This window comes from Cyanistes caeruleus, chromosome 3 (assembly GCF_971803275.1).
Source record: "Cyanistes caeruleus chromosome 3, bCyaCae1.hap1.1, whole genome shotgun sequence".
NCBI classification, from domain to species: Eukaryota; Metazoa; Chordata; class Aves; order Passeriformes; family Paridae; genus Cyanistes; species Cyanistes caeruleus.
Window position 1 is genome coordinate 29,479,827 of NC_141703.1, and position 26,446 is coordinate 29,506,272.

At 41.3% G+C, this 26,446-nt stretch overlaps 1 protein-coding gene across 1 annotated transcript in view; it reads right to left on the minus strand.

Annotated features, from left to right (window-relative positions):
- Window positions 1-18,370, minus strand: part of SLC9A2 (solute carrier family 9 member A2) — a 33,696-nt gene extending 15,326 nt beyond the window's left edge. Inside the window, exons 1-4 of the mRNA XM_023918042.2 lie at window positions 18,055-18,370; window positions 12,123-12,586; window positions 6,867-7,117; window positions 152-369 (exon numbers count right to left, since the gene is read on the minus strand). Coding sequence (XP_023773810.2) covers window positions 152-369; window positions 6,867-7,117; window positions 12,123-12,586; window positions 18,055-18,370 — 1,249 coding nt within the window. The remainder of the gene's footprint in view (window positions 1-151; window positions 370-6,866; window positions 7,118-12,122; window positions 12,587-18,054) is intronic.
- Between the last annotated feature and the right edge of the window lie 8,076 nt (window positions 18,371-26,446).

Below are 26,446 nucleotides of genomic sequence, written 5' to 3' on the forward strand. Positions count from 1 at the left end.
AGCTGACCCTGTGATATAGGGCATGTTACTAATACAAAAACCATGCTAGAAACTAATGGGTCTCTGTCTAAGTTTTGGCATTTTCTACATGAAAAGAGATAAAATATTTCCCTTGCAAAGAATACTGACCCATAGTCTGAGACTTGCTTACCCAGTGCCCTCCAGATTAAACAGAAGAGGAGGGTGAAGCTAACAAAGGCCCAGTTCCACTCATGGTTCTTCCCAACCGTAGACACACCCATGAAGATGAAGATTAAAGTCTCACTGACACTGCTCAGCATCTTCATGAAGTATTTTATCGTTGTGTAGGATTTCTGAGAAACATTTTCCTCCACATATTTATTCATGGTCATGGCACAAGATGTAATCCTGAAAGGCAAATATTATCCCATATTTCATTGTCTTGGGGTTTTTTTAGCCTCTCTTATATCTACATAATATTATTCATTTTCTATAGTTCTCTTTAAAATGCAAAGCATAATTTATTCCATAAAAAATCTCTAATTTACAGGCTTGGTGAACCTACAATTTTGGGCACAATGTTGTTTTTTTCTGCAATGAGAAGTTTTCTGAGAAGACATCAGTGTATGGCAAGTTTTTTCACATAATAATGTGTGAAATTATTCCAACTCTGTTTTGCAAGGGGCAGAGATGAGAAGAGACAGGTGCAGCCTTGGAAAACAAGAGCTGGTGCATCTCTTGCTGCTAAGGGATGTCAGACAGGGTGGAAAATGCATATCCTGGGGCAGGGCAGGACTTCCCTCCTTCCCTACCAGCAGCTGTCCCACCTCAATGGCAGTGACAGTAGCCAGCTCCTCTTTCCAAGCAAAGTAAGCAGCAAGGCTACAGACAATTTGTCATCCTTCACCAGTTTAAGCCTGCTCTGCCTGCAGATAAGGCTGAATAGGAGGAAAACACCACCAGAAATCACACAGCTGCTGCTGCACATTTAAAGCATCTACAAATGAATGAAATGGACATCTCAGCTGACACATGAGAGAAAAGAAAGGGCTTACTGCAAATGCATCTACAGGTCCATTTTCTGTGTTAGTAAACAGTTTGTTAATCCTCAGGAAAAGCAAAGAATGGCATTACTACAGTGCAGGGATGGCTGAGGACCACTCAGCTACACATTTACAAGTTTAAGTGTAGTTAGCAGAGCTGGCTGGAGGATAACTTTAAGGTGGTGTCTCAGTGTAGGGAAGGACAGTCTGGGCTGTCTAATAACTATCAGGGAAGACAACTAAGGAAAGGTACATTGTGAAACAGCTGTCATTCCTGGTTCTACTCTCTCAGGCAACAATATCTGCTCTGATTTCCCAGTTAAAAATATTATACACATCCATGTATGGGGTTTCAGTCAAAACTAAACAAACCCAAACAGACACTAAACCTAAACAGAGATGCATTTACATTGTCTTTCTGAATATAGCCAACTTGTCTAAGGTTATTTATTCCAGTTACACGAGGTTTTCAGATATAATTATTTGCTAACACAAGGGATATTTCTCAATGCTGAAATCACTACACTTCTCTCTCTCATGGGGGAGAAGGGCAGGTTAGCTAGCATCTCTGAAAATTTCTCTTGAAATCTCCCAAGTTTTGGGGAGATTTCACTGCAGAAACTCTTCTGCTAAGCATGTCCTGCCTCTAAGACAAGAGCCCCATCTCTGAACCACTCTGAAGCAAACATCCCTGAATGTGAATGTACATGGAAAGGCAGACTGGGGCAGAGCTCAGAAAAACCTCACAGATATTATGAACACACATGCCTGGGTTCTTTCTCCTAAATAAGGGATTTTAAAAAAAATTCTCAAAGCAGGAGGAATCCCAGAAGCAGCAGTAACTTCAAAAGGACCTTCATACAGTGAATTCTCTTTGCATTTTGCAAGAGGGATTCCATAGCAGAAGCTCAGGTTGTAGTCACTGGCAGACTGAACACATTTCCCTTGATTATTTAAAGTTAGTTTTGTCTAGAAGTTTTGTTCTCTTACATGGAGCCACATCTACATCCCCAAAGAGGCTGGGCAACAATACTTTCGAGGGACAAGTCTGGGAGGACATGTGGGCACTGGGAGAGGACACAGTGTACTCTACTGACCTCTCCCAAGCAGCAGAGACCCTGAACATACATCAGAGTGAATAAAATCCAAGAAAGAGGATGTGATATGGGGACAGATGCAGTCTGATGGGGCAGACAGTGTCTTACAAATATAGGCAGAATAGTGCATTTAACCTGACCTTCACCCTGCATTTTTGTCCACCTATACTTGATGGGGAAGGATCTAGTCAGCACAAAATAAAATGTCTATTGACATGCAAAGACTAGCTCTAACCCTAAGCAAACTCCAAGTCTAAGAAAGAGAAAAACCTCACTAAGACTATCCTACACCCCCATCTACATTTAGTACCGATATAATTGTCAGCCCTCTCCTCACTGTCAGCTGTTTTCAGCACAGTCCTGAGCAGAACAATCCTCTGTGGTCCACAGGTAGCATGCTGCCTGGGGAGCAGAGCTCATCCTGGTTGCACGGATAAACGGTGGAAGATATAAAGTAGATTTCATGAACATGTAAGCTTTCTCCCTGAAACACTCAGTAGTTAAGGTAACATTTGTAGTTTGGGTACGTGGTTAGGATAACAGGGGTCCTGAATTTTTTGCCAATACTGACAAACTGATGATGCTTCTCACAGCTTTCCTCATTTTTCTGATCTTACAGTCGCCCAGACTGGGGACTTACAACAGATCCCACATTATGTGCCTGAGCAAGAAAGTGGGACAGGACCTGCCATACCACATGGATTTTCTTCTGACAAGAAGCAGCAACTTGGTCAGGACATACACTCAAGCCCAGAAGCTGTCAAACACTCCCAGGTTCCTCAGATTGCACACAGTTCTGACGATCAACCACAAAAGTACATGTGCAAATCTTCTCAAATCTGCTTAGCACTTTGACCCTCCAAAAGCCTCACACTCAGTGGCAAACCATCTCTTCTCTGCGCTGACAGCTCTCCCGTGTGTACACTGCTTATCTGCACAAGCGTAACAAGTCTGATGCAGCCCAGCTACTCCAGCCAATGGCACACTCAGTGGAGCTGGCAAGTGCAGGGGCAGCAAACGCCAAAGAGCAAGAAGGCAGTGGGCGGGCTGGAAAACAGCCATTTCTAGGCCCACGGTCATTTTAGAGTCCTGAAGCAGCAGCTTAGTGCCCTGAAGCATTAGGACAGTCAGGTCTGCATCAAAGGCACAACAAAACACACAGTACTCTTTATTACCTTCTTAAAATAAAATCGTTTTCATGATTATAGTAATTTAGGAAAGCCCTGCAGCGAGGGGAATGGGGAATCATGGGCTGGACATGGTTTGTTTTTGGAACCTGAGGTAATGGAGACGCTGTAAATAGATGTCTGATAAGAATCTGTCACCAGATTAATCAGAATCCTTGTAAGCTGTAACTTAAAACATGCTTAACCACTAGAATTTAAAGGGACAACACTCTTATTTTCAGTCACATTTTGCATTCATTCAATTAGTCTCAAGCAATTGAGGAGCTGGTTCAATGCTATAAGAAATTGAGATGCACATGATATGTTACTCTTCAGGTAAGTAATATTCCACAGCTAATCACTGCTCACTTTGAATCAGGTATCTCTTTAGAGTATTTATTTACATTAGAAAAAAAGTTGAAGTCTCCTTCATTTGAAAATTGTGTGGGGATATAGTGCTAGAATTTAATATAAAATCAATGTCTGTATACAAGACTTCATGTACATTATTAGAGTAAGCTCTTCACAAACTCCATTTTTACTGTCACAATAATCAAAGCCAAAGCTTAGATATGTTTTATTTTACATTTCTTATCCACATGCATTAATTCTGGCTTCCAATTCTGTGACCTGAGTAGCTGTCTTGGTCAAGAAGGAGAAGGGAAAAACATTTCATTGCAATTAACCTGCAACATTCTGTACTTCTGAAGAATAAAAGTCTCACTGTATAAACAGTACTGTTTCTGTCAGGACTGCAATAAACTAGGCCACTGGGTTCAATCCTCAAGTTTCCTTGACCTACTAAATTTACAGTAGTTTCAATGCTTGCTCCTTTCTGCCAGCTAATTCATTGTTAAAAAAAAAACAAAAAACAAAAAAAAAGTATTAAAAGTTCTGCTACTTCACAGCCTTTATGAGAAATTAGCAAGGAGAAAATGCACCATTATAATTAGAAATGGAAACAAGCAAAAAAAGTCCAGATTCAGGTCTGTACATTTTACATCTGTGATCCTCATTCATGCCCAGCTCTAGTTACAGTAGAAACTCTTTCCTTCTGAAGAGGATTTTCTCACTGCAGCTCACAGGGACATGGTTCAGTCCCTTCACTATTTCAGCCAAGTAACCTGTGCAGGGGTTATATACGGACATTTCCAGAATGAGTTGTCCTTAGAATGAGTACACAAACTTATCAGAAGAGGGACAAGTGCCTTTCATTCCCTTCTATTCCTCTGGCAGTGAATTCCTACTTGCTCAGGAATGAGGCAATCTGTGTAAGTATCTTATTTATTTGGTAACACTGTATGTTCCTGCTCATGTCCTTCCCCTAAAGTATGGTACAGCATGTAACTACAAGGTCTCACTGAGTATCTTTATAAACCTGGTAATGAAAGAAGGGGGAACCAGTAGTTTAACAAACTAATGTGGATATGGGTAAAAAAGGGGAGACCAGGCAATTATTCCTCATAGGCTGAACTGTAAATGGCCACAGAAGCAAATAATAAATAATCTCAGTTGTAAGGGACATTCCAAAGTCATTTGCTCCAACTACCTGCTCAAAGGAGGGCTGACTTGTAAATCGGACTCAAGCAATCCTTACATGAGTCAGTAGCTGCAAAAAACAACAGGGAACTCCACACTGGTGTGTGTTTTTGCACTGTGACACAGAGCAAATTACTTTCTGTAGTTCCAAGGCCAAAGAAATGTAACAAGAATGGGGGATTTAATCCAAGGGGATGCAGAGATCACAGGAGCTCCAAGGCTGTCAGCAGCACTGCTGGAAGGGGATGAGTTTTGTGGCTTATAGCAGCTGAGACCCTACATGGCAGCAGATAGCCCTTCCCTCCCAGCTGGGATGTTACTGCTGTACACAGTTCTGTCAGCTATTATAAATTATGCTTAGAGACAAAAACAGATAAAACATTTTAAAGACAACTCATTTTCTATCACGCTGCTTGAGGGCAAAACTACTTTGTGTTCACTCTTCTGTTCTGCACCCATTCAGAGGCCACTGCACAAACGAAAATGAATAGGTTGGTAGTGCTGTGGGAAGCACTGGTGTGCTGGTGGCAGGCACTGGCGTGTGGTGGGTCCACTGACCCACCAGCAGATCCACCATGCCCTTTCCATTGGGTCCTGGATGCAGCAGGTCCAAATCAGTATTTTCATAAACACTGCCACAATTTTTTCCATGTACAGTTTAGCCACACGCTTTTGGTTTAGAAACCCTTTAAGTATTTGATCATAGGATGTCAAGGACATTTGGCTTAAGAGGTGGAGGAAACTAGAAACCACACAAATGCTATGAATAGAAGCTATGAAAAGAGATGGCACATTTATGAACTCGGTCAAAGTGGATGCATATGTTGCTTTATTTAGGCTCATATCAGAGAAAGAAACCCCTGCAATCTTTAGTTTTTTACTTACATTAAAGTTCCATCCCCTGTTGTTTCATGGCATATTTTTATACTACTGAAATCATCACCCATAAATTTCCTTGTAAATTGCTTCCCAGCCCCAGAAAACTTTATACTGGCATGACTGTGATATTAAACCTATCTTCATTTGCCTGAAAGATAATAATCAGGTGAGGTATTATCGAGTATTAGTGACACTCAGCAGTTACATCTCAGCTTACACAAAAAGCTCTGCTCCTCATGACTGAATGACTCATATTTGCCACTAGAACAATAAAAATTCATTAAAGAAAGTTGACTTTAAAAATATTGCTTGGAACCAGAGCAAAACATTTAATTATATCGAATGTCATAAAGGCTCTTTTTAATGTTGAAGTTGTTATAGTATAAACAGAGTGAAGAGAGAGGCTGTGCTCTTTTTTTACTGAAGCCAAGGAGTGGAAAACCAGAAGTGAAAATATTTATATCTGTTGGAAGTGGGAAGAAAAATATTATTTTATACATGATGATGTATACAGAGAACATTGTAACACACAGGCACACATATCAAGATACTAAACTATAGGATTATATTACCATTAGACTGCAAATTTTACATTCACCCAATCCTTTTCGTGCCTCTAATCCAGCAGAAGTTTGCCTTAATGATATTTATATACATCCATTGTCTTCATTGAATGGTACCTACTGGCTGCTCACATGACTAACTGTTAAACACAGTTTCACAATATATTGGCATCAGAAATGAAGGCAGCTCATGAAGTTCCCTGCTACCACTGCCACTCCCTCCCTGCCACCACTGCCCCTACATCACCATGGGCCACTCCTCACCCATGCCCTTATGACTAGCTGAAGGGTCACATTAGGACACAGGTCACCAAAGTGACCTGGGTTAAAAATAAGCCCACTGAAAATACAAGTGAATATTTTTAACTTGGAACATTTCAAAGATACTGCTTATGATGAGATGCCATGAGCAGTTTTAGTGACACAGCTGGTGTGGTGGCAAGCTGAGAGAATGGGGTGGAAGCGGGAGGGAAGAGGCCGGAAATCCTCAAGCCAGCAACTCTGCCATGCACTGTGGAACAATGCCACATGGCAAGGTTTGCAAAATTTGATCCTCTCTCCAATTTCCTTTGGCATTCTTACTTGGATGCTATGATTACTGAAGTTTGGGGTACTTACGCCATGATGCCCGAGAGATGAAACATTTCAGCTGTTATGTATGACAAGTAACTGTACAGGAAGACAAAGAGTGGCTCAATCACTCGGATTTTATGGGTGAAACGGGTGGTAAAGGCTGCTACAAATCCCAAAAGGATTCCAATCAATACTCCACCGATCCCCACTATAAAGAAGTTAGCAATCCCAGCGAATATGTCAATAACCTTAATTGTGCGCATCTGGCAGAAAGACTTGAACAAATTGTACAGGACCTATGAGGAAAAAGAAAGCACATTATCTTTTTGAACTATTCTTAATTTCCCTTCATGTCATTATGTTCCTCTTCTTAAATGCTGAACTTTTAATTTCTCTATCTATCTTGAATTTGCTTTTTAGGTATGCTGTTATTTATGTCTAGCATATTACTTGTGATCCATATATATCAGGGAGATACACAAAGACAAATAAATATAATTACTCCCACTTTTGCAAATGGGACAGATTTCTTAACCTGTGCTACTCTGGGGGCCAAGAGCATAAATCTACCTAATTCTTATTTAAAATCATTTATTTACAGAGCTCCTGATTTCTCGACAAATGTCCAACTCAGATTTTCCCCAGACTAAAAAGATAAAACAAAAGGAGAAAAATAAACCCAGTTTCATAACCAGTGAAAAATCAGGTTATTTTCAAATCTGTTTGTTTTACATGACACTGAGAGGTAGAGTACTGAACTAGACCACAGATTCATCTGAACTGCTAGGGGAGGAGGGGATGTAGAGGGGGCTGGGGACGGACAGTGACCACCTCAAGGAGTAAAAGAGATGTGATATTCACTAAGACAGTGTTCTTTCTCAAAATTATTGACCATTAGGAACCCAATGGCTTAAAGACTGTTCAAAATATTGAGTATTTCTAGAGATTTGGATTTCATTGCCACTAAAAAACCTGTTGCCATGTGTTTTCCCAGTTTAATTTTCAAAGTATTTTTAACCATCCTCCAAAACAAACTAGGTCAATGAGATTATCACATTTTCTTAGCCAGAGACTCTTTTTGTTTTATACAGGAAACAGAACAAACTAAACTCCACATTTCTCTAATATCCAGTATTTTAGTTTCTCCAAAACAGAAACCGATGGAATCAGTTACTCTTAAAGAATCTTTTAAGGGTTGCCCCATCTGCAGATCCATTTGGGAGATTTAATCATTCCCTGGGGTTGCAGGTATGCTCCCAGCCCTGCAGTACCTGGGTGGCTACACTGTCCCCTTGTACAGAGCTAACTTTGGTCACAGGCACCTATTCCTATCACAGTGGGTTCACAGATCTAAGCCAGCAAAGCCCAGTCATCTTAGACAGCTTGCAGGAGTTAAATATCTGCTTTCTTTCTGGACTTCTTAGTACACCAAACAGGTTTCTCTATCAGGAATGCCATTTGAGAGAACAATGTTTTATCAGTACTTGCACTGTGCCAATAAAGTAGGTGTTCAAGTAGTGACTGTGGAAGGATTTCTCATGTTTGCAGTCTTGTTCTCTCTCACAGGACAGAACATAAGCTGTTCAGCCCTTCTTAGTCAAAACTGGGTAAGTTTTACAGAACTAAAATTTTAATGCAAAGACAAGGCTTATTATGGGTCCTTTGGGCTAAGTGAAAGGAAAGAACTGAAACAGAAAAGAGAAAATATATTCCAGAGCAAGCATGAAAACAGAAGGTTAAATCAAACCTAGAACGGTCACCAGCAATTTTCATTACAAAGCATCAAATGCAGTAAGAGCAGGATCATGAACTATTTATTTGATAATAATGATGCTCTCAGGATGAGTCCACTTGGGAGAAGTGTTGTTTTTCATTCTGGACAAACCCCTTGCTGCTCTGAGGCAGACTCCCAGTCTTTTTTTCCCCCATTCCTTGTTACTATGTAGTGTGCAGGACGGGAAAGCAATGTCATAGGCTCCACAGTTTTTCCACCTGTTTTGATTTGCGGATCTTATGGATTTGCATGGAGACAAGTATACCAGAATTAAACCTACTGACAGTAGGAGTGCCTCTGCTGGTCACTTTACAAGGACCTCTCATTCCACAGACGCCCAGGACTCCATTAATCACAGTCTGAAGAATACTTTTGACTTGTGTTGTGTGCAGAGTTTCCCTGAGTCATTTGTTGAAACTTGGGACAATCCCAGATTTGTGTTTTTCTCTAAGACACCTACAGAACTTGACCTGGCAGAATACTCTCTTGGTACGTATTAGGAAAGCTTATTGTTTTATTTAATTAGAGTTTTAAATAGTCATTTTTATATTTAAAAAAGTAACTATATAAAATATACCAGGCTAGTCTCTAAGTAAGAAAACTGCAAGGTTGTTGTAAAGAAGCAGAACATTTTGATCTATCCAAGCCTTTCCATAATGTCACTTCATCTTCACAGCAAAGTATTCACCCAGCACATACAATGGAGCCTGCTGCTCCACATGGAGACATCCTCAGAAATATCAAGTCTAACACCATAAATTATTTGAAAGAAGAAAAGCAATTTTCTCCTTTGTACCTCAGCCATGGTTTAAGCAGCAGCTACAACTATGGAATGTCACGAACAGGACTTTAACCTCATTCCTATTGTTTTTTATTTACACTGTTGCAAATGAGATCAAAATCAGGTTCACTTTCCTTTTACTCTACAGCAGTTCAGTTTTACTGAGCTTTCTCTAAACTTCCAGGTGCACCAAACACCAACTCTGGTCACATTTTTAATGTATTTGGTGTGAGAACAGACGGATTTTTTGAAGTTCTAGATTTTCATTTATTCAATAGCCGTCAGCTGAACTCACTGAAGGTCACACCAAGAAATATTGTCACTATCACTTTTTAATCTTGTCTCAGAGCATCTCTGAAACACTAATTGCTTATTTTCATCAGTTCTCAGTTAAGTTTTTAATTCTAATATTACTTTAAAGCACTCTAAAATAATGATGTCGGCAGATTCAGAGTACAAAGTACTGTTGTAATGTTTTCTAACATAGGCATAATATTATTATAATGATATTGTGTCCTTCTTTCTGATTTTAAGCCCAGAATTGGAGTTTAAACTGCTAACACTCAGCTGTGATCTTATAATTTGTTACCACTTTGCTCATTATATCTGACTCAATTTTTCAGTAAAGCACCAACTCTGATCAAGAATCCAATTATCAAACATTGTCCTCTGCCAAATTCAAGTTCCCAAATTCCAACAGTGGGGGAAAAAGAATATTCAAATGCACAGACATATCATAAAAACTATTAGGCATGGCAGACAACCTGAAAAAGGCAGCAGAACTCACACTCCTGAGAAAACACTGGTGATCTTGTCAGCTCCCTGTAAAAGAAAGGCAGGGGAAGGCAGAGTACAGAACATCACCTCCTCCAAGCACAGGGCTGAGTGGCCCGGCAAGGGCGAGCATCTGCTGTGGGCAGGGAAGGCAAGGTCCCCTGAGGACAGCCCCAGGAATCTGTGTGACAGCCTGGGTCACATTTTAGGTATAATCACATGACTGCAGGTGTGCAAAAACATAACATGGAGCCATTAGCAGACCAAATCTCTGCATGTGGAAACAACTTGATCTCTGTCCAAGTGCTACCTTTAAGCGATAGGAAGTAAGACCAAAGGTACTCTACGTTCCTTCCACTCCTTCATAAATATATGTAAGGCCAGTGCATTACTGGACTGTCCCTACAGACTGCTCAGATTATCTTCCCCCAGTTAGGGCATCCAGGGAGGCAGGCCATAAGGAAATCTCCAGAGAAGGCAATATTGATGCCTACAGGAAAGCAACACATTAAATTGCCATGCCAGCCCTTATAAAAATGGTGGTTTAGAGAAATTTGCCTTTGGGAAATAGCACATATGAATATGCCAGTGATCAGGATGCAGAGTTTCCCTAGCAAATCATGCTGCATTAATTGCTGCCCCAGTGGCTGACTTTGTCATTGAAAAAAGCGATTTTGGTTGTAAAAGCTCACCAAATAACAAGTTTTAAATAACCAGATCCTTTTCCCCCAGAAAAAAAAAAAAAAAAAAAAAAAAAAAAAAAAAAAAAAGTATGAATAGGCATCCATAGCACAAGTGGCCATTAGAGTGACTAGAGACAAACCCAGCTATGACTGAACTGCTAAGCCTTTTGAATCTCAGTGTGCACACTTATTTATTTACAGGACTGGATTAAAGTACCAGTTTGGCATTGGCAGGCAGTTCCAATTGTAAGCTAAGGAGAAAAGCTAGACTTTAAGGCAAGCCTGTAAGAGGAGATGTGATTGAGCTGACTGGATAGCAACAGATTCAGGTAGAGCATGCACTGTAAGTGAAAAAAATAATATAGTATTCCCACAGACACACAAGAATTTATCAATACCAAGGCTCAGAATAAATTATGACATGTGTTAAGCAGGGGAGGGGAAGTCCACGGAAAGGGAAAAACAGGTGAGGCAAAGTCCAAGGGGAAAACAAGACAATTTTGCATAGAATTGGGAGTAAGAAGCCAGGGACAGAGACAGGAAAGTGCAGACCCAATTCATTAATCTTTCTGATCTTTCCAGCATATGAAAAACTGTACTTCTGTGTCACACAAAACAGGAAGCAATGTGTGGACACAGTTGGCAAGGGCAGGATTTCAAGGCATGGATAAATGGGAGTAATACCCTAGACAGTGTCATCAGGTACATATGAGGGACACTGGGGAGGATAATGGAATTTGCAGATTGCAGTTCTCAGGTCAGCACCACAACCCCAGTTCAGCTAGTTAATGATTAGAAATTACTGCCTCCAGGTGGCTGTTTTATCTCATCTGTAGCCTGGGATACATGTATTGGTGGTTCCAGGGCAGTTCCAAGCGGATGGGCATATGCAAAATGTTAACCCCAGTAAGGTCTTGTGCCGTCTCCATGATTTTCCATCCTCCCCATTAACACACCACAACTGGCCCTTTCCCTTTCCTGTCCAGCAACGTTTCTACAGGTGAGGAAAACCTATAGTTTCAAATTATAGAAGCAATAGAATTACAAAGATACAGAAACTAGAGTGACCAATAGTAAAATCCCTACAGTAAGTATGCTCCCATTACTCTCACATAGTAAGACTACTGTGGTTTCTAAATCTAAAGTTTAAAGGATTAGACACACTAGCACTCCTTGACTTCCATCTAGTAGCAAACTGTAATAACCAGATACAAAGAGATACAATGGACTGGCATGTAAACAATCATTCATCATTTTTTTATCAATTAATCATTTATCAAGTAACTTACCACAGTTATAGCATCATTCAGCAAAGACTCTCCAAACACCAGGATATAAAGCTGCTCATTGACATGGATATTTTCAAAGACGGCTAGCACCGCCACAGGATCCACAGCTGAAATGAGGCTGCCAAAGAGCAAATTCTGCAGCAAAGTGATATCAGTCAAACCAAATGCACTGATCTGGCAAATTCCATACAGGGAAATTCCAATGCCGATGGCATTCCAGAGTGTGCCCACAACAGCATACCAGAATATGGTACCAAAGTTCTCAAAGAACAGACGAGTTGGCATAAAATATCCAGCGTCGAGTACAATAGGTGGTAACAGATACAAGAAAAACACATCACTGTTCATTACAGGTGGGGACTTCTCCTCTGCTCCAAAAATAATCCCACCAAGAAGCAATCCAACCAGAATAAGGAGACAGCTTTCAGGTACTATTGAGGGCAACTTGTGATAGAGATGAAAGCCTTCAAAGGAAATTCAAACACAAGAAAGGGAAATGGTTACTTGTACAGAATCCATAAGATTATTCTGGATTCTGCTATTGTCATTTCTATATTAAACAAACAGCAATTGCAGGGCAATTTCATTTTCACTGCAAAGACTGAACTAGACATCCACAATGGGTCAAGGCAAATATGTTGGCTAGAATAGTTAATTCAACTGATTTGATGGAGAGAGAAATTAAAAGCTAGACATTCCACTCAACAGCTAGGCTGGATGGAACAACTGTGTGCAAGGGTTCTCTCTGTAAAACAGTGGGGCTTTTATTAAAATGTGGAATCCTCCAGAAACACAATCCAAACACTTCTCTAGGGTAAATTACATCTAGATAGAGGAAAAAACCATCATACTAACCACTGCTTTTTCTCTGGACTGCTTCACAAAGGAGTTTAAAGAGTACTTTAATTTAATTTTTACTTCTAAAGTCTCAAAGCTAGTAAGGGAACTAGCACATGTGACCTCCACCCCATTGCCCATGATCACTTCCCCTAGCACCAGGAGGAAGAATTTACAGACAGAATTATTATTTTTAGTGGAGCCTCCAAATAAATTTCACAAGAATCAACATGTTTTCCATAAAGTGACAATAAGCTGTAGCCTGTATTATTATGTTCGTTCTTCTGTATCATATGAATTGTAGTAGTTAGGATTCTCTCATAAAAGTCTGTGCAAAGTACTGAAGAAATTAATTTTTAAAGGTTCCAAATGAGGTTTTAGTGGTTGAATGTTACTTAGCCTTCTAAAACTCTCAAAGCCATGCAGTTTTGAATTAAACATTCCAATTACTTATAGAAGATAGCTGTTTTAAGGACAATTCTGGTAATGAATGGGAAAAGTTTTGAAGGAACTTACTCTGGCCAATCTAATGGAATGATCAACCTTATGCACCAAGGTCACATTCCAGGTCCCAGCGATGCCAATCTTTTCCAGACTCCTCCTTATCTATATTTGGCCCACATAATTATATAGAAATTGATCCACACCCACAAGATCCCACAATCCCTGCCTAACTAAAAAGCATTTAAATTATTTTAAATGAGAGCTGCATGGAAACACTGGGTGTGGTAATAACGGGCGTCTATTTCAGTAGAACTATTTCAGTAAAAATCACACCTGTAGTTGAAAGAGTTAAATTACTGCTATCTTGGTATAGTTTACATCCAGTTTCCCACTTTCAGAGTTATGTATCTTGTAACATCTATTTTGTTAATTCCCCTTCCACCATGGATTTTTTTTTTCCTTGTTAAGAGAAAGCCTGACCTTGTAATTAGGAAAACAAATGGCTAAGAAGGAGCAAGAGGAAAGTTGTTTTAATCTATGGATCTTTTACTTATATATTCTGTAACTATTAAAGCTACTTTTAAAAGCAAGCAGCTCAAGCTGCATTTTTTTTTCCTTATGGAATGAACACAGACTGCTTTAATTAGAAAGAGCCTATGTGATTCATTAGAAGGACTGTCAAACTCATTGCCATTCTTCAAAACCAAAATCACCAATGTCCTACATTGGCAGTACAGGTAATGATCCTGAAAAAACCAAGGATTTGCAGTTGGAGACTTGACTCTTCACCTTTCAGCCGCTTCCATATAAACATTTTATGATTCACCTTAGTTTCTGCAGTGGCAAAAATACAATTCCAATACAATGGTCAGGAAGCTTCCCCTGAGTAAGTAGGTTTTAAACCCATCAAATTAAATTTTAGATCATTTCCTCAATAAAAAATTCAAGAGAAGGAAAATTTTGTAAATGCAGCTTTTGACAAAAAAAAATAAAAGAAAATCCCAACCAGTTGTAATACAATGGCAATGAAATGTCTACTGTGAATAAAATAAAAAGTTAAATCTTTTCTTCTTTAGAAATTACTCTGGAAAGTTCATAGCCTCTCAGAGATTTGAGATACCACCACATTCTTAAAGGTAATGAAAAGCCTCCCACTAAGTTAAATATGCTTTTTATTCATGTAAACAGCATCAAAACTCCTGGAAGACTTCCTGCCTATATGAAAAGTGTTCAAGGGTGATTATGGACAGGCTATGGCTCCTGATTTTAAGGCAGAGAGCTAGGATTTAGAATCCAGTTCATGTCAAATCAGTAGCAGATGCCCTGTCCAGTGAGGAATGTCTTCCCTGCTCTGATGGATTCACAGGGTCAGGATCACCCTGGGAGCAGATCCCCTGCAGTACAGGAATACTGAGACTTTCATGCTGAATGCAAGACTACAGCTACTTTCTTCTCCTCTGACCCTGTCCTTGGGCTGCATGTTATGCAGTGACTCAGCTTCAACAGCATGGAAGATGCTTGTTGAATAAGCATCCTTCATATATCATGTCAAAAATGGCAGTAAGACACTTATCTAAAGTCAAGTTCAGTATGTTTCAAGATGAAAGTCCTTAGAATCACAGTTTCCTTCTTTTTCTGGGTGAATTCCAGTGCTTTCTGATGCTAGAAATGCCACTGAGTACCTCTGAACAGCTTAAACCTTTTTTCAGGAGAGCGGGGCTGGAAGGGTATCCACTCAATTGCTAGAAGAAACACTTCTCATTGTGCATTTCTGATTAAACATAGAAATAATGGGAATCTGGATCAGTTACACAATATTTTGGAGTTTTAGGAGAATGAAAGTTAAGCAAATGGGGATTATGTAGATTAGTGTCACTGCTTAGAGACTCCAGCATATTCAGGTGCAATGGTCCCATCTAATATACTCATGGAGTCCATCAGCATGTGAGTAACACACCTCCAGTACCAACACACAAAATAAGTAGAGGTAGTCATAAAATAATTCCACTCAAAGCAATCTATTAGATTTCAAACTGTGCTCATATATTCCTATACTGGAATTAAAAGCACCATGTTCCTAAAGTCCTTGTGAAAATGTCCTTGGTCAAAGTTTTCAAGTTCTGCTTGACAGCCTCATGTTTCCTTTCTTAAGCTGTCTTTCTTGCTCCCTCTAAACCAAGCTTACAGTGACATGGTCACAGGCAGGATCAGACAAACCTTTCAGGTAAATTCCCTATAAAAATTAGCAAGTGCTGGAACAGTTCAGCTCTGGTGAAAATGCACTTCTGTGAAAACATATTTTTTAAGAGATTCATTACCAGGTGCTGCAGTTGAGTATTCTTTGGGATCTTTCACACACTGAGAGAGCTGTTATTACACAGGACCCTATCTTCTCAGCTCCTCATGGCTGAAAAGACCTTAGGGATCGGTTCATGAAGGTTTGAAACTTGGCAGTGCCAAGTGTAAGCATTCAGTGCCTAGCCCCAGAAAGGAATTTCTGATGCCAGATTAAACACCGAAGTTTCCTGGGCAGTGCAGGAGTCTTGAGGTGGATTTCACAGGGCCTGGCATGTCAGGGGCATGATGCCTGTGCTGCCCAGCAGGAAATGATGAGGAAAGGAAGGCGTCAGAGAGCCTCCTCTCTCAGAGGGCTCCTCTTAGGGCCACAGGCCGTGAGATGGGCTGGGAAACCCATCACCATCCTTTTGAATCAAGACACATGGCTCACTCCTATTAACCAGTAGGATGTGGCAGAGCATCATTCAGGTATATTGGTGGCTCAAAACTGCCAATCTGGGCTACCTTCAATAGAAAAGAAGGCATAAACCAGTGAAAATTTGATGTGGAATGTGACTTAGGAGTAATGGGAGCCTGACCTGGGAAGGTTTACCTGATGCACCCACTGGATAAGCACAGACAGAGCTCCAGGAGCAAGAACTGGATGTTCCTAATTCCAGTCCTGGAGTCAGGGCGCCTGCAGATAGGTGTGGTGAAGCTGAGCACTGCCACACCTAGGGCCACTCCTGGATCTGGCCCTCATTGCTCCGCGCACACGCACTGACAACAGCATGCCCTAGATTAGCCACGCTTGCTTTCATTTGGTGTAACTGAAAGGATTTTAGAATTGTAGGTGCTTTTCTTCACCTGTTTGCTGTTTCTTCACCTGTTCAAGCTGTTTGCTTGCTTACTTGCTAGAATCAGACTGGAAAATTAAAGCAGTCAGGCAACTTTTTTATAAAAAAAAAAAAAAACTTTTTAGATGCCTATGGACTAGCAAAATACCATGATAGTCATAATGTATAGTTTTACAGAAATTATATATTATTGTGTCTGTATATGTTTACATGTTTCAAGTGGCTTCCCTTTTAATAAAAAACTTTAATAAAACAGAAACTTTTTCAACAGGTTTAGCTCATTCAAGAGTTCTTGCTTTATCTAAACTCAGCAGCCAGAGCAATTTTCAGTACTCAGCAGGCTAAATTCTCTACCAAACTCCCCATTTCCTGATTATTACAGTTCGTGATATATTTAAGTGCATCATATTCGAAGATATGTCCTGATTCTGCAAACACCTAGATGCATACTTCAGACCAAGCATGCGCCTTTAATGCATTAAGACACTTGCATCAGGGTGCATGCCTGCTTAATGGCTGCAACACAGGATTTCTGCAGGAAGTAATGATAGCACACCAAGTTACTTGGGTCAAGGATCAGGCCCCCAACTACATTGTTAGACATGGCAGGAGGTGAGTACAAATTTTTGGTTTTTCAGAGTCCTAATTACCCGATCACTAACCAAATTGTGACACAGTCTATTTAAGTGTCACAAGCAGAGGTTAAAAGTTTTAACTTTGATAAAAATGTTTTATCAGAATGAGCACGATGGTATTTTTTATGATACTCTGTGCTGCAAAGTCAGAGTTCTGAATGAAACAACTGTAGCGTGGGTAAACTTATTTATTTTGCTCCCAGAGCTTTAGCCCTTACATTATCTTCTATGTAAGAAGATACAAAGTTCATAATTCAGCAGAGATTTACTGGATTTTAAATAGCTATCTAGCACACCATTACCTGACATTCTTTAGATTATTACGCTGTCCTCATTTCTGTTTGGTACATAGAAGCTAGCTTAAAAACATGACATATAAGCTGTACAAAACTCAGTGAAACTATGCAATGCAAATGTTTTCCACATGAGGGAAGAGGTGGCCTTCCTTAGTCTCACAGTGCTGTCTTTATATATTTCTCGGGAGGTAAGTGAACGGTGGAAAAGCAGAGTAAGGAGGAGGCATACTCTTCCCTCATAAATATTCGCTTTTCATCGATCCGTTGTTCTGCTTTGAGACCGTCATTATACCCGGCGTTATTTTAAGAAAAAGAAGACCGTGCTCAAATGACAGCGCAGCGATCAAGAAAAAGTCAGTCACGCAGCGGCTGAACTCCCGGTTTTTACGGTCCTCCTAGCCCGGGCTTTGCCCGTCTCTTTCCTCCTCCGCACCTTTCCTATCTGAGAGGACCCCGACTTCTTCCAGCCGAATCCCGCCCGGGCATCCCGCTCGGCGGAGGAGCGTCAGCCCCGCTCCGTCCGCCCCGCGCCCCCCGCGCCCCAGGTTCGGGCAGGGAGGGAGGGTCGCCCCCCGGCCCCGCTCACCGATCTTGGCGAGGGAGGCCAGCAGGATCCACAGGGTGATCTCGAAGGGGATTTGCACGTGGGGGTAGTCCAGGGTGAAGACGTGGAGCCGCGTCTCCTCGAAAGCGGTGCCGCTGGGGCTCGGCGGGGTGCCGGTGCCCATCGCCGCGGCGCCGGGCAGCTGCCCCTCCGAGGTGGCCCGCGCCTCCGCCGCGCCGGCCGCCAGCGCCGCCAGCACGGGCAGCAGCGCGGGCAGCAGCGCCGCCAGCACGGGCAGCAGCGCGGGCAGCGCGGGCGGCAGAGGCGCGGCGGGGCGCGGGGGGCCGCGGCTGCCCATGGCGTCCCCGCTGCGCTGCCCTGCTGCCCTACAGCCCCGCTCCGCCCGCCGCCACCATCCCCGCACCGCCGACACCTGCCGCGCCGCCGCCCCGCCTCCTGCCCCGTGCCGGGCCGGCCCCGGCCGCCGCCGGCTGCCCGCGGCGCTCCGCTCCCCCCGGGCCGCCCCCGGGGCCGCCCCCGCCCGGCAGAGCCGCCCCCGGGCCCGGGCCGGAGCCTGCTCCTGTGCCCCTGCCACCCGTCACCTGCGGGGATGAACGGGGCTGCACAGGTGTAGGCAGAGCCGGGGGGCGTTCCTTTAACTGCACATTGCTCTGGGAGAGGGATGTGTGTGCAGGCATATAAATACACGCATATGTATTTATATACACTAAAGTGTTTGCACACTCTGTATGGATACGCCTGTGGATACATATATAGTCTTTAAATACATGTATCTAAAAGCAATTTAGGGACTTTATATGCATGCATGTACATCTATACACATACGTGAAAATGTGTGTATATATGTCTGTATATATACATGTGCGTGTGCGTTGAATGTATATGTTATATATATGTGTATGTATATAATATATATTACATATAAAATTAAAGTAATTTTTACATAGCTATGTGCGTGTATGAATATATATATTTTGCTATTACCAAATACAGAAAAGGTGTTTCTGCCACATATATGAAAGACAGCATTCTCTTCACACTAATTAAAACTCCGCTAATTTGGAGAGTTAAAAGGATACACACTGTATACAAGTATGTATGTATATGCCTGATATAGAATATAGATTTTATATTCTATTCTATATGGTTGTATATTATATATGTAATGTATAAAATAATATATATTTTCTATACATTTCCCCCTCTCAAACACGTGACAGACACAATCCCATTTCTGTTAATTAAGAGATACATATTCTATTAATTCAGGCAGTTAAAACTGCACACTGTGTAAGCATATATGATTTCTCATACATATATTCTAATATTTGTGTATATAAATATACGACTGATAATACATTTATGTATATGTCAGTGTGTGTTGCAAATATTGAACATATGACTGGCAAAATCCCGTTTCTGAAAGCACTGGGATCGGATTTCATCAGATTCTGCTGAGCACCAGGTTTCTGTATTTCCTGAAAGAATGGAATCTCACCTGTGATTTACTCATGACTTTACCACTTATGAGTAAGACAGTATTCCAAAGCTCAAACTCATAAAATCTTCAGAGCAGACCATTCTGCATGCCTCTATAGCAAAGCATGTCTTTCTTGCCTTCCAATAAAACCAAAGCAGGAAGCAGGATTTATTTTTTCCACAAATTTGTCAGTGGCTACTGTTTCTGTAGGGTGTTAAAGTTCAGAATCACTTAGCTGAGTATCTGCAGTTGTCATTTATCTTCAGAACCTGGGAAAAGGGCACTAAGCCTGTGGTTTTAATGACAAATTTTAAGACATGATATTAATAAAAAAAATGTTTTTATTTATTTACAATTCAGTCAGGAAAACATGTTTTAATATCAAACCAGTATACACACCATCTAACTCTCTAGCTCAATGCAATATCTTCATGTCTTCTTTTATTTGTTTTATTAGATTCCCTGATATTGGAGAAACACATAAATATTGCCAATTCTGAGGACATTTCCTTTATATGGAAAAGGAATACAAAAAGAAAATGCCCTTTCATTTTTGAATCTCCTTGTCCCAGTCAGACTATCCACAAGAAGAGAAGTCTAACCCTCAGGTGAAGTTGATAGCACCATTAATTATAAATAATAAATTTAATTCAGTCTAAAATTACAAGATCTGTAATGGTACTTGCATGCCTCATTTTATGACCTTTTCTGTAGATGAAGAAAACCTTTCTGAAAAATACAGTTATGAGAGCATCAATACCTGCTCTCCTAGGATCCTTTCTAGTTATCTACCTGCAGGATGCTGCACTGAACTGAGACCTAGCTTCAGTAGTGTCAAGCATCGGCAAGAGCAAGCTGTCACATCAGCCCTTTTCTCTAATACCACCTCATGATTCTGCTCTGTGCTGGAATTCATACCCCCATTGGATAACACAGCCAAAATACACTGTAGAACAGGCAACTGAGCCATTGTGCAACAGCCCTGCAGGTGCACCAGCCGCCAGACCAATGTTTGGAAATTTGTGAGAGGCCGAGGAATTTGACTTTGCCATAAGAGGGGAAGGAAGACTTTGAGTGGGAAAAGACTGAGTCATACAGAAGTGGAGGAAGGTCCCTTCTCATGGAAAATGTTCCTCATTGCTGCCCTGTTCATTACAGGCAGTGAAGGCTGACAGAACACGGCTGCTGAGTTCTGGCAGGGACAGAGAGATGCTTCAGCACCCAGGTCATGTTCTTTCACCCACACATGGGGAAAACAGACACTTCCTTGGGGCACCATCCAGATATTTGCCATTATTTGTCCTCTTACTCTCCTCAACTCAAAAGGGCACAGACAGCATAAATCCTTCTACCTCTGACACTGCTCTGGGCCTGGTTAATAAGCTAACTCTCTTTTTATATTAAGAAAATGAGAAGCTGGTAAATGGGAATAAAAAAAACTGGGGGGAAGATGTCATTAATCTTGAACCTGGAGACTTACCTGCCAGTAAAAGGGAAATAACACATTGACACAGACCCCAAAACACTGAGAAAATAAAGAAAATGGGAATTGAGATTAATCTTTAGAGACGATAGTATATTATTACACCAAAGTAATATATTTAATGGATGGATTGTGTAGGTAAGAATGTCCACCATTTGAATGGGAATTGCCTTTACGGAACAGAGTGATGCAGCAGGGGAGTGGACCCTATTTGACTCTGGACCTAGCTGAAATGGTTGCAGTGGGGCTCAGCATGGTACGAGGTACTGAAGTGCTTGTGAAGATTCTGTCGATATTTTGACACATGCCGCTTTTCATCGCCACCAGCCCTGGTCCCACAGATGCTGAGGGTTTCACCATGGGTGGGAGGTCTTTGAATCCAGGGAGAGCTTTGCCTAAGACAGCAGAGTGGGGTATGATATTCCTATTAGCTGTGCCTCACCCAGGCAGGCTGTGTGAGAGCAGCAGCAGCTTCGCTCCCCTCCTCTGCCCCTCGCACTGTGCCCAGCCCTGCAGGTATCTGAGCAAGAAGCAGCTTCTCCTGAAGCCATGACTGGGCACCTCACCGCACAGAGAAAAACACCCCAGAGCTTCAGTGCTGCCCAAGAAGGGAAGGGAGGGGGCTCCGGGAGGGCTGTTGAGGAGAAGTGAAGGTGTGTTCCTGGCGCCGCGCTGTCTCGTCATGGCTCTGCGCCTGACAGCTCAATGCATCTGCTTCCACTTGAGAACAATCTTCTGTCAGGTCGCTCCGCACCATTTCAGCGACAGCACAAACAGCAAGCACGTACGCCGCACCTGCTGATCGCAGCTGATCCCCAGGGGAGCTTCCCGCAGTGCCCCCGGCGCTGTGCCCTGCCAGCTGCGCCCGGGCCACTTTCATCTCCCTAATGCCGCTCGCAGGCATCGTCTGTTCCAGCAGACACGGCGCTAACAGCATTTCACGTGACAAAGTGCATGCGACTTCATACATCAAGATGCTAACTCACATGATTCAGTTTGCTTACCTTTTAATCCGTTTATTGATTATCACTGGAAATTGCTACCAGAGCGAGGGACTGCCCAGGGTACCCACAGAGCGCTGCCTGGGAAAGGGAGGCACTGGCAGATACACCACACGAGGCTGCAGCAGCTTGAGCGGTTCATACAGGTGTTAGGACAGTTTAGTTTTACTTTTGTTGGAGCAGGCACTGGGATTTTCTTATTGTTAAGCATGGCTTTGAGTTCCGAGATTGTATGTTGTCTGTGTTTATTAATCCAGCTTTATCTTTTTAGTAAGAAAGATCAATCTATTGCCATTACAAAATTTTTGCTTCCACAATAAAAAGAAAAATAAGTAATTTGGAAAAAAATTAGTATTTTCACTGTGTCATAAATTTAGCTTCATATTCTAGGGATTCCCTAAAAAAGCATGAAGTCATATTTTCATGCCTGATGTTCTGACCTTTCTTGGACACCAGAGAAGCATTCTGGAATGTTAACATGACTATTTAAGTAACTGGATTCCCTACAAGAAATGTTATAGGTCTTCTCTGTTAGATATGATCAAAAATCAAAATGGCTGGAGCGAAAATCAAAAATACATCAATAAATATATGTCTGTAATTTTCATTTCAACAGACAATTTCAACAATTTCAATCAACTGCTGATGTTTTATTTTGATGGAAATTAGCCCAGTGCAGAGAAGCTTACTCTTGCATACTTCTTAAGCTTTCCCTGACACAGTCCATATTGCAGTATTATAAAATCTGTGCTCATTGTTCAGAATACAAGTATTAATTTCACCATTCTTCTTAGTAGTAAGTTCTCCAAAACAGCCCAAGATTTTTCCAGTTTTCCCCAAAAGTATTTTCCCCTAAGGCACAGGAGTCTTAAACACAGACCACCTTCCTGAAATACATTAGTGTGTTACTAAAATAAATTTGTTTAAAAATCTAGTATTTCCATTAGAAAAAGGAAGGAAGTTTCTTGGCTGTATCAGGCAAAGAGGTGGTTCCTCTTGACATTTGCAGCTGTATGGGAATCACAATTACACAAGGAAAGCCTGTGCCTCTAGTACATGCAATGTTATGTTCCAGGAGTTAAGTGAAAACATACACCACAGAGGGGACATGGATTTTTATTTTTTTTTAACTTGTGTAGAAGTAGCCTCATTGAAGATTTAAGGACTATAAAATACAAACGTGCTTGATGGAGAATGGTTTTCTCTGGTTGCTCACTTACATGCATTATGTTAACAATCATTTCTCAAAACCTATTCCATTAGGGGTTTGACTGTTTTTATAAGGGCTGTGTCATCAGGGCCTTGGCTGAATAACTCTGTCTCTAAATCCATTAATTAGTGAATGACTATCTCAACTATCAAATGATTTATTATCTGAAATCAATATTCCATTGAGGATGTGTTTTTCCATAGACCTTTCCAGGACTGCTTAGCAACCGCCCCCATAAACCAAGTCCACCAGAGGCATTATACCATACTCATGTGGGCACTTTAATTGCAGCAATTTAGCTCTGCAGGTCTGAGCTTTGGTTAGCCATTTTAAGGCCCTTGCTCTGTTAGCTGTTGTGTCTGCACTACTTGTTTTATTTAATTGGAAAGAGTTGAGAAAGGGGACAGGTACCCTCAGCCACCAAATATTCCAGGACTCCAGGAATGGTGGAAGCAGCAGATTGCCTGGCTATAGAACATGAGGGAAGGAGCACAGCCATTTTTTCAATCTTCAGAAGCAGCCCCATAAAGGAAGTGCTGAATTCAGAGTGATGAACTCTGCTTTTCTGGGGTCTCCACACTCGGCATCAGTCACAGCACCAGTCACAGTTATTCCAGGGTGAAGCCCTGAGGGAGCACCGTGTTGCTGCTTCTGTGCATTACAGGCAACCACCTCCCCAAAGCCAGGGCTAATCTGAGTATCAGAGTAATTGCAACCATGTGAACACTCTCCTGAAGGCTTTTCCTAAAGCTTTCCCCAGCCAGCAGGTGTGTACACAGCACTCTGCTCACCATGAGTAAGCATCTCTAGCAGATTAAGCCAAGAAGCTCTGGAGAGATTTTTGTGCCTCATATCAAATAACAGAGAGATTTTAGCAGCACTTCAGGGCATCAGAATTAAATATCATCCCAAAGAACAAAAAAGGGACCTGTCATAAACTACTGCAGGAGATCTAAGTGATGTTTCTTGCTCCAGAGGGACATATATAATCCAGGAAGACTAATAACCCATGTAGTTAATTTCTGCTTTTACTTCAAAGTAAAGTGCCCTTCTGCTCATAAGACAGGCAAAATCAAGAGGAGTTGCCCAGAGAGTGGTTGTACTGTTTCTTTTTATTATTTCTGTTTCAGGTGGTCTGAATATGACTGAAAAATTACAGTGTTGGGCAGATTTCAGCAGATTTGCTGAAAATCTAGAATTTGAGATTACAGGCTGGCCTCCTTCTCTTAAGGCTTAGAACAATCTAATTGTTTAATAGCTAAGCAACATGTTTAATGTTTAAACAGTAAATCCCCTCTTTAGCTCACTCTGCACCAGGACACTTAGTCATTGAATGATTTCTGGGGCTGTGTCCCCACGCTGGCTGTCAAAAGTAGCCACTGTTCTCAAGTTTAGCACCTGTCACAGCCATGAATACAGAAATACTGATTTAAATGTTTAACTTCGGGGGCAAAAAAAGTTAATGACTAAAAGAACGCCTCCAGTTTTAACCTTACAGTGCCATCAACAACAACGAGAATTTTCCTTTGAAAGCAGAGTTTGATAGATCATGGCAGATGTGATAAACATATTTTCTAATGCTTTTCCATGAGTTCAAGTGTTGAACTTGGAGGCTGAAGTGATTCCTTTAGTGCTGCAGCCCATATTTACAACTCTGACAACCTTTGAAGCATAGAGGTGTAACCTCTGTTTGCAAAGGGCAAGGTAAAGACTGACCCAGTCCTGCTAAGCTACATTTCCAACTCAGTCTTTGCCACTAGATTAATGGCACAAGTGTGGTGAACAAGGGCTGCTTTCAAAAACGCTGGCGCGTTGTGGATTTTTTCCCTGAAGAAGTTTCATTTTTAAAAAACAGTTACAATGTTTCTCCAGTAGTTCTGAAGCAAGCAAAAAATGTGTCGAGGCTGTGCTCTGTCTTGAAGGAAATAAACTTCCACCTTATCCTCAGTTAAGCCCAGCCTAAACTCTGCTTCCCCTTTCACCGACATGAGCTGGTTTGAATAGGTATTGCTGGTCACATTTAGGCCCTTGATAAGAACTTTTCTAAGAGGACTCAGATCTGAAGCAGGAGTCCAGAAATATCTTCTGGGATGCTTACAGAATGCCATCCTGTGGCAGTGACGAAGGCCAGTTGATGACAGTAGCTGGAACAGCATTAATATGTGGTATAGGGAGCTGTTCATCCTATAGCCCCTTTCTCATCTGTATCTTATTTCTGACACCCTCTTGTTTCACCTCCTTATCCCAAGAACCCACCTGCCAAATACAAATAAATGCAGCCAATGTTTCCTCACCATCACCAGCTACAAGGATCAATCCCTTAGCAAAGGTGTAAAAAACTACCTTAGATTCTCTACAAACCTCAAAGCTGACTCTGTCTTGAGTGATGCTGTATGTATCCCACCAGAGCCAGGGAAGTGTTCCTGGCAGCTGAAGTAGCCCCAATACAAAGAAGGTGTTTTGCAGTTTGAATTGCACTGAAAGGTAGTTTGTGAATTTCTTCAGTGGTCTGTCAATGAATTGTCTGTACACTGATACCATGTATGCAGGACTTAAATAGTAAGCATTTGCTAACTAGAAAAAAAATTAACCTAGAATACATGGTAATTTTTATAGACTATATATAACTTTCTGTTAGGATTCAGAAAGACAAATTTCAATAATTGGTTAATTCCATTTTATCACTGGCTTGTGTTTTGTTTATCTCTACTCAGTTTTCCATTAATTACTTCTCTTTATCCAGCTTACCCACTGAAGTCAATTAGCCATTGCTTGCATCTCTCATGTCACTATATTTTCACTGCAGAAGGTTCCTAAATGCTTGTGGAATCTTTCAGTGCTTATCTCAGCTGCTTGGCTCTATGACCAAAAGGCAGCTGGCGTGAACTTAGGTTTTCCACTTGATTTGGTTGAGTTTGGCTTTAGATTTTACACAGAATGTTATGTGTGGTTTGTTCTCAATAAAAACTAGTCCAGTTCATTGTTCCTGTGATTCATCTGTAAAAATAAATCTTCTTCACCTAATCCCATCCTTGGGAAAGTCAGCACAAAACAATCAGGTAAGAAATTAAAGAAAATCATTTATTTATTCATTAGTAAGACATATCATGGGAAAGCCCATCCTTCCCACTGCTCCTTAAAGAAGATGCATGTTTGGTAGAACAGTCAGTGAGGCTGTTAGAAGAAAGCCTCTGAATCAAAGACACCCTAAATTTAGAGTCAAAAGGACGACAGCTGTT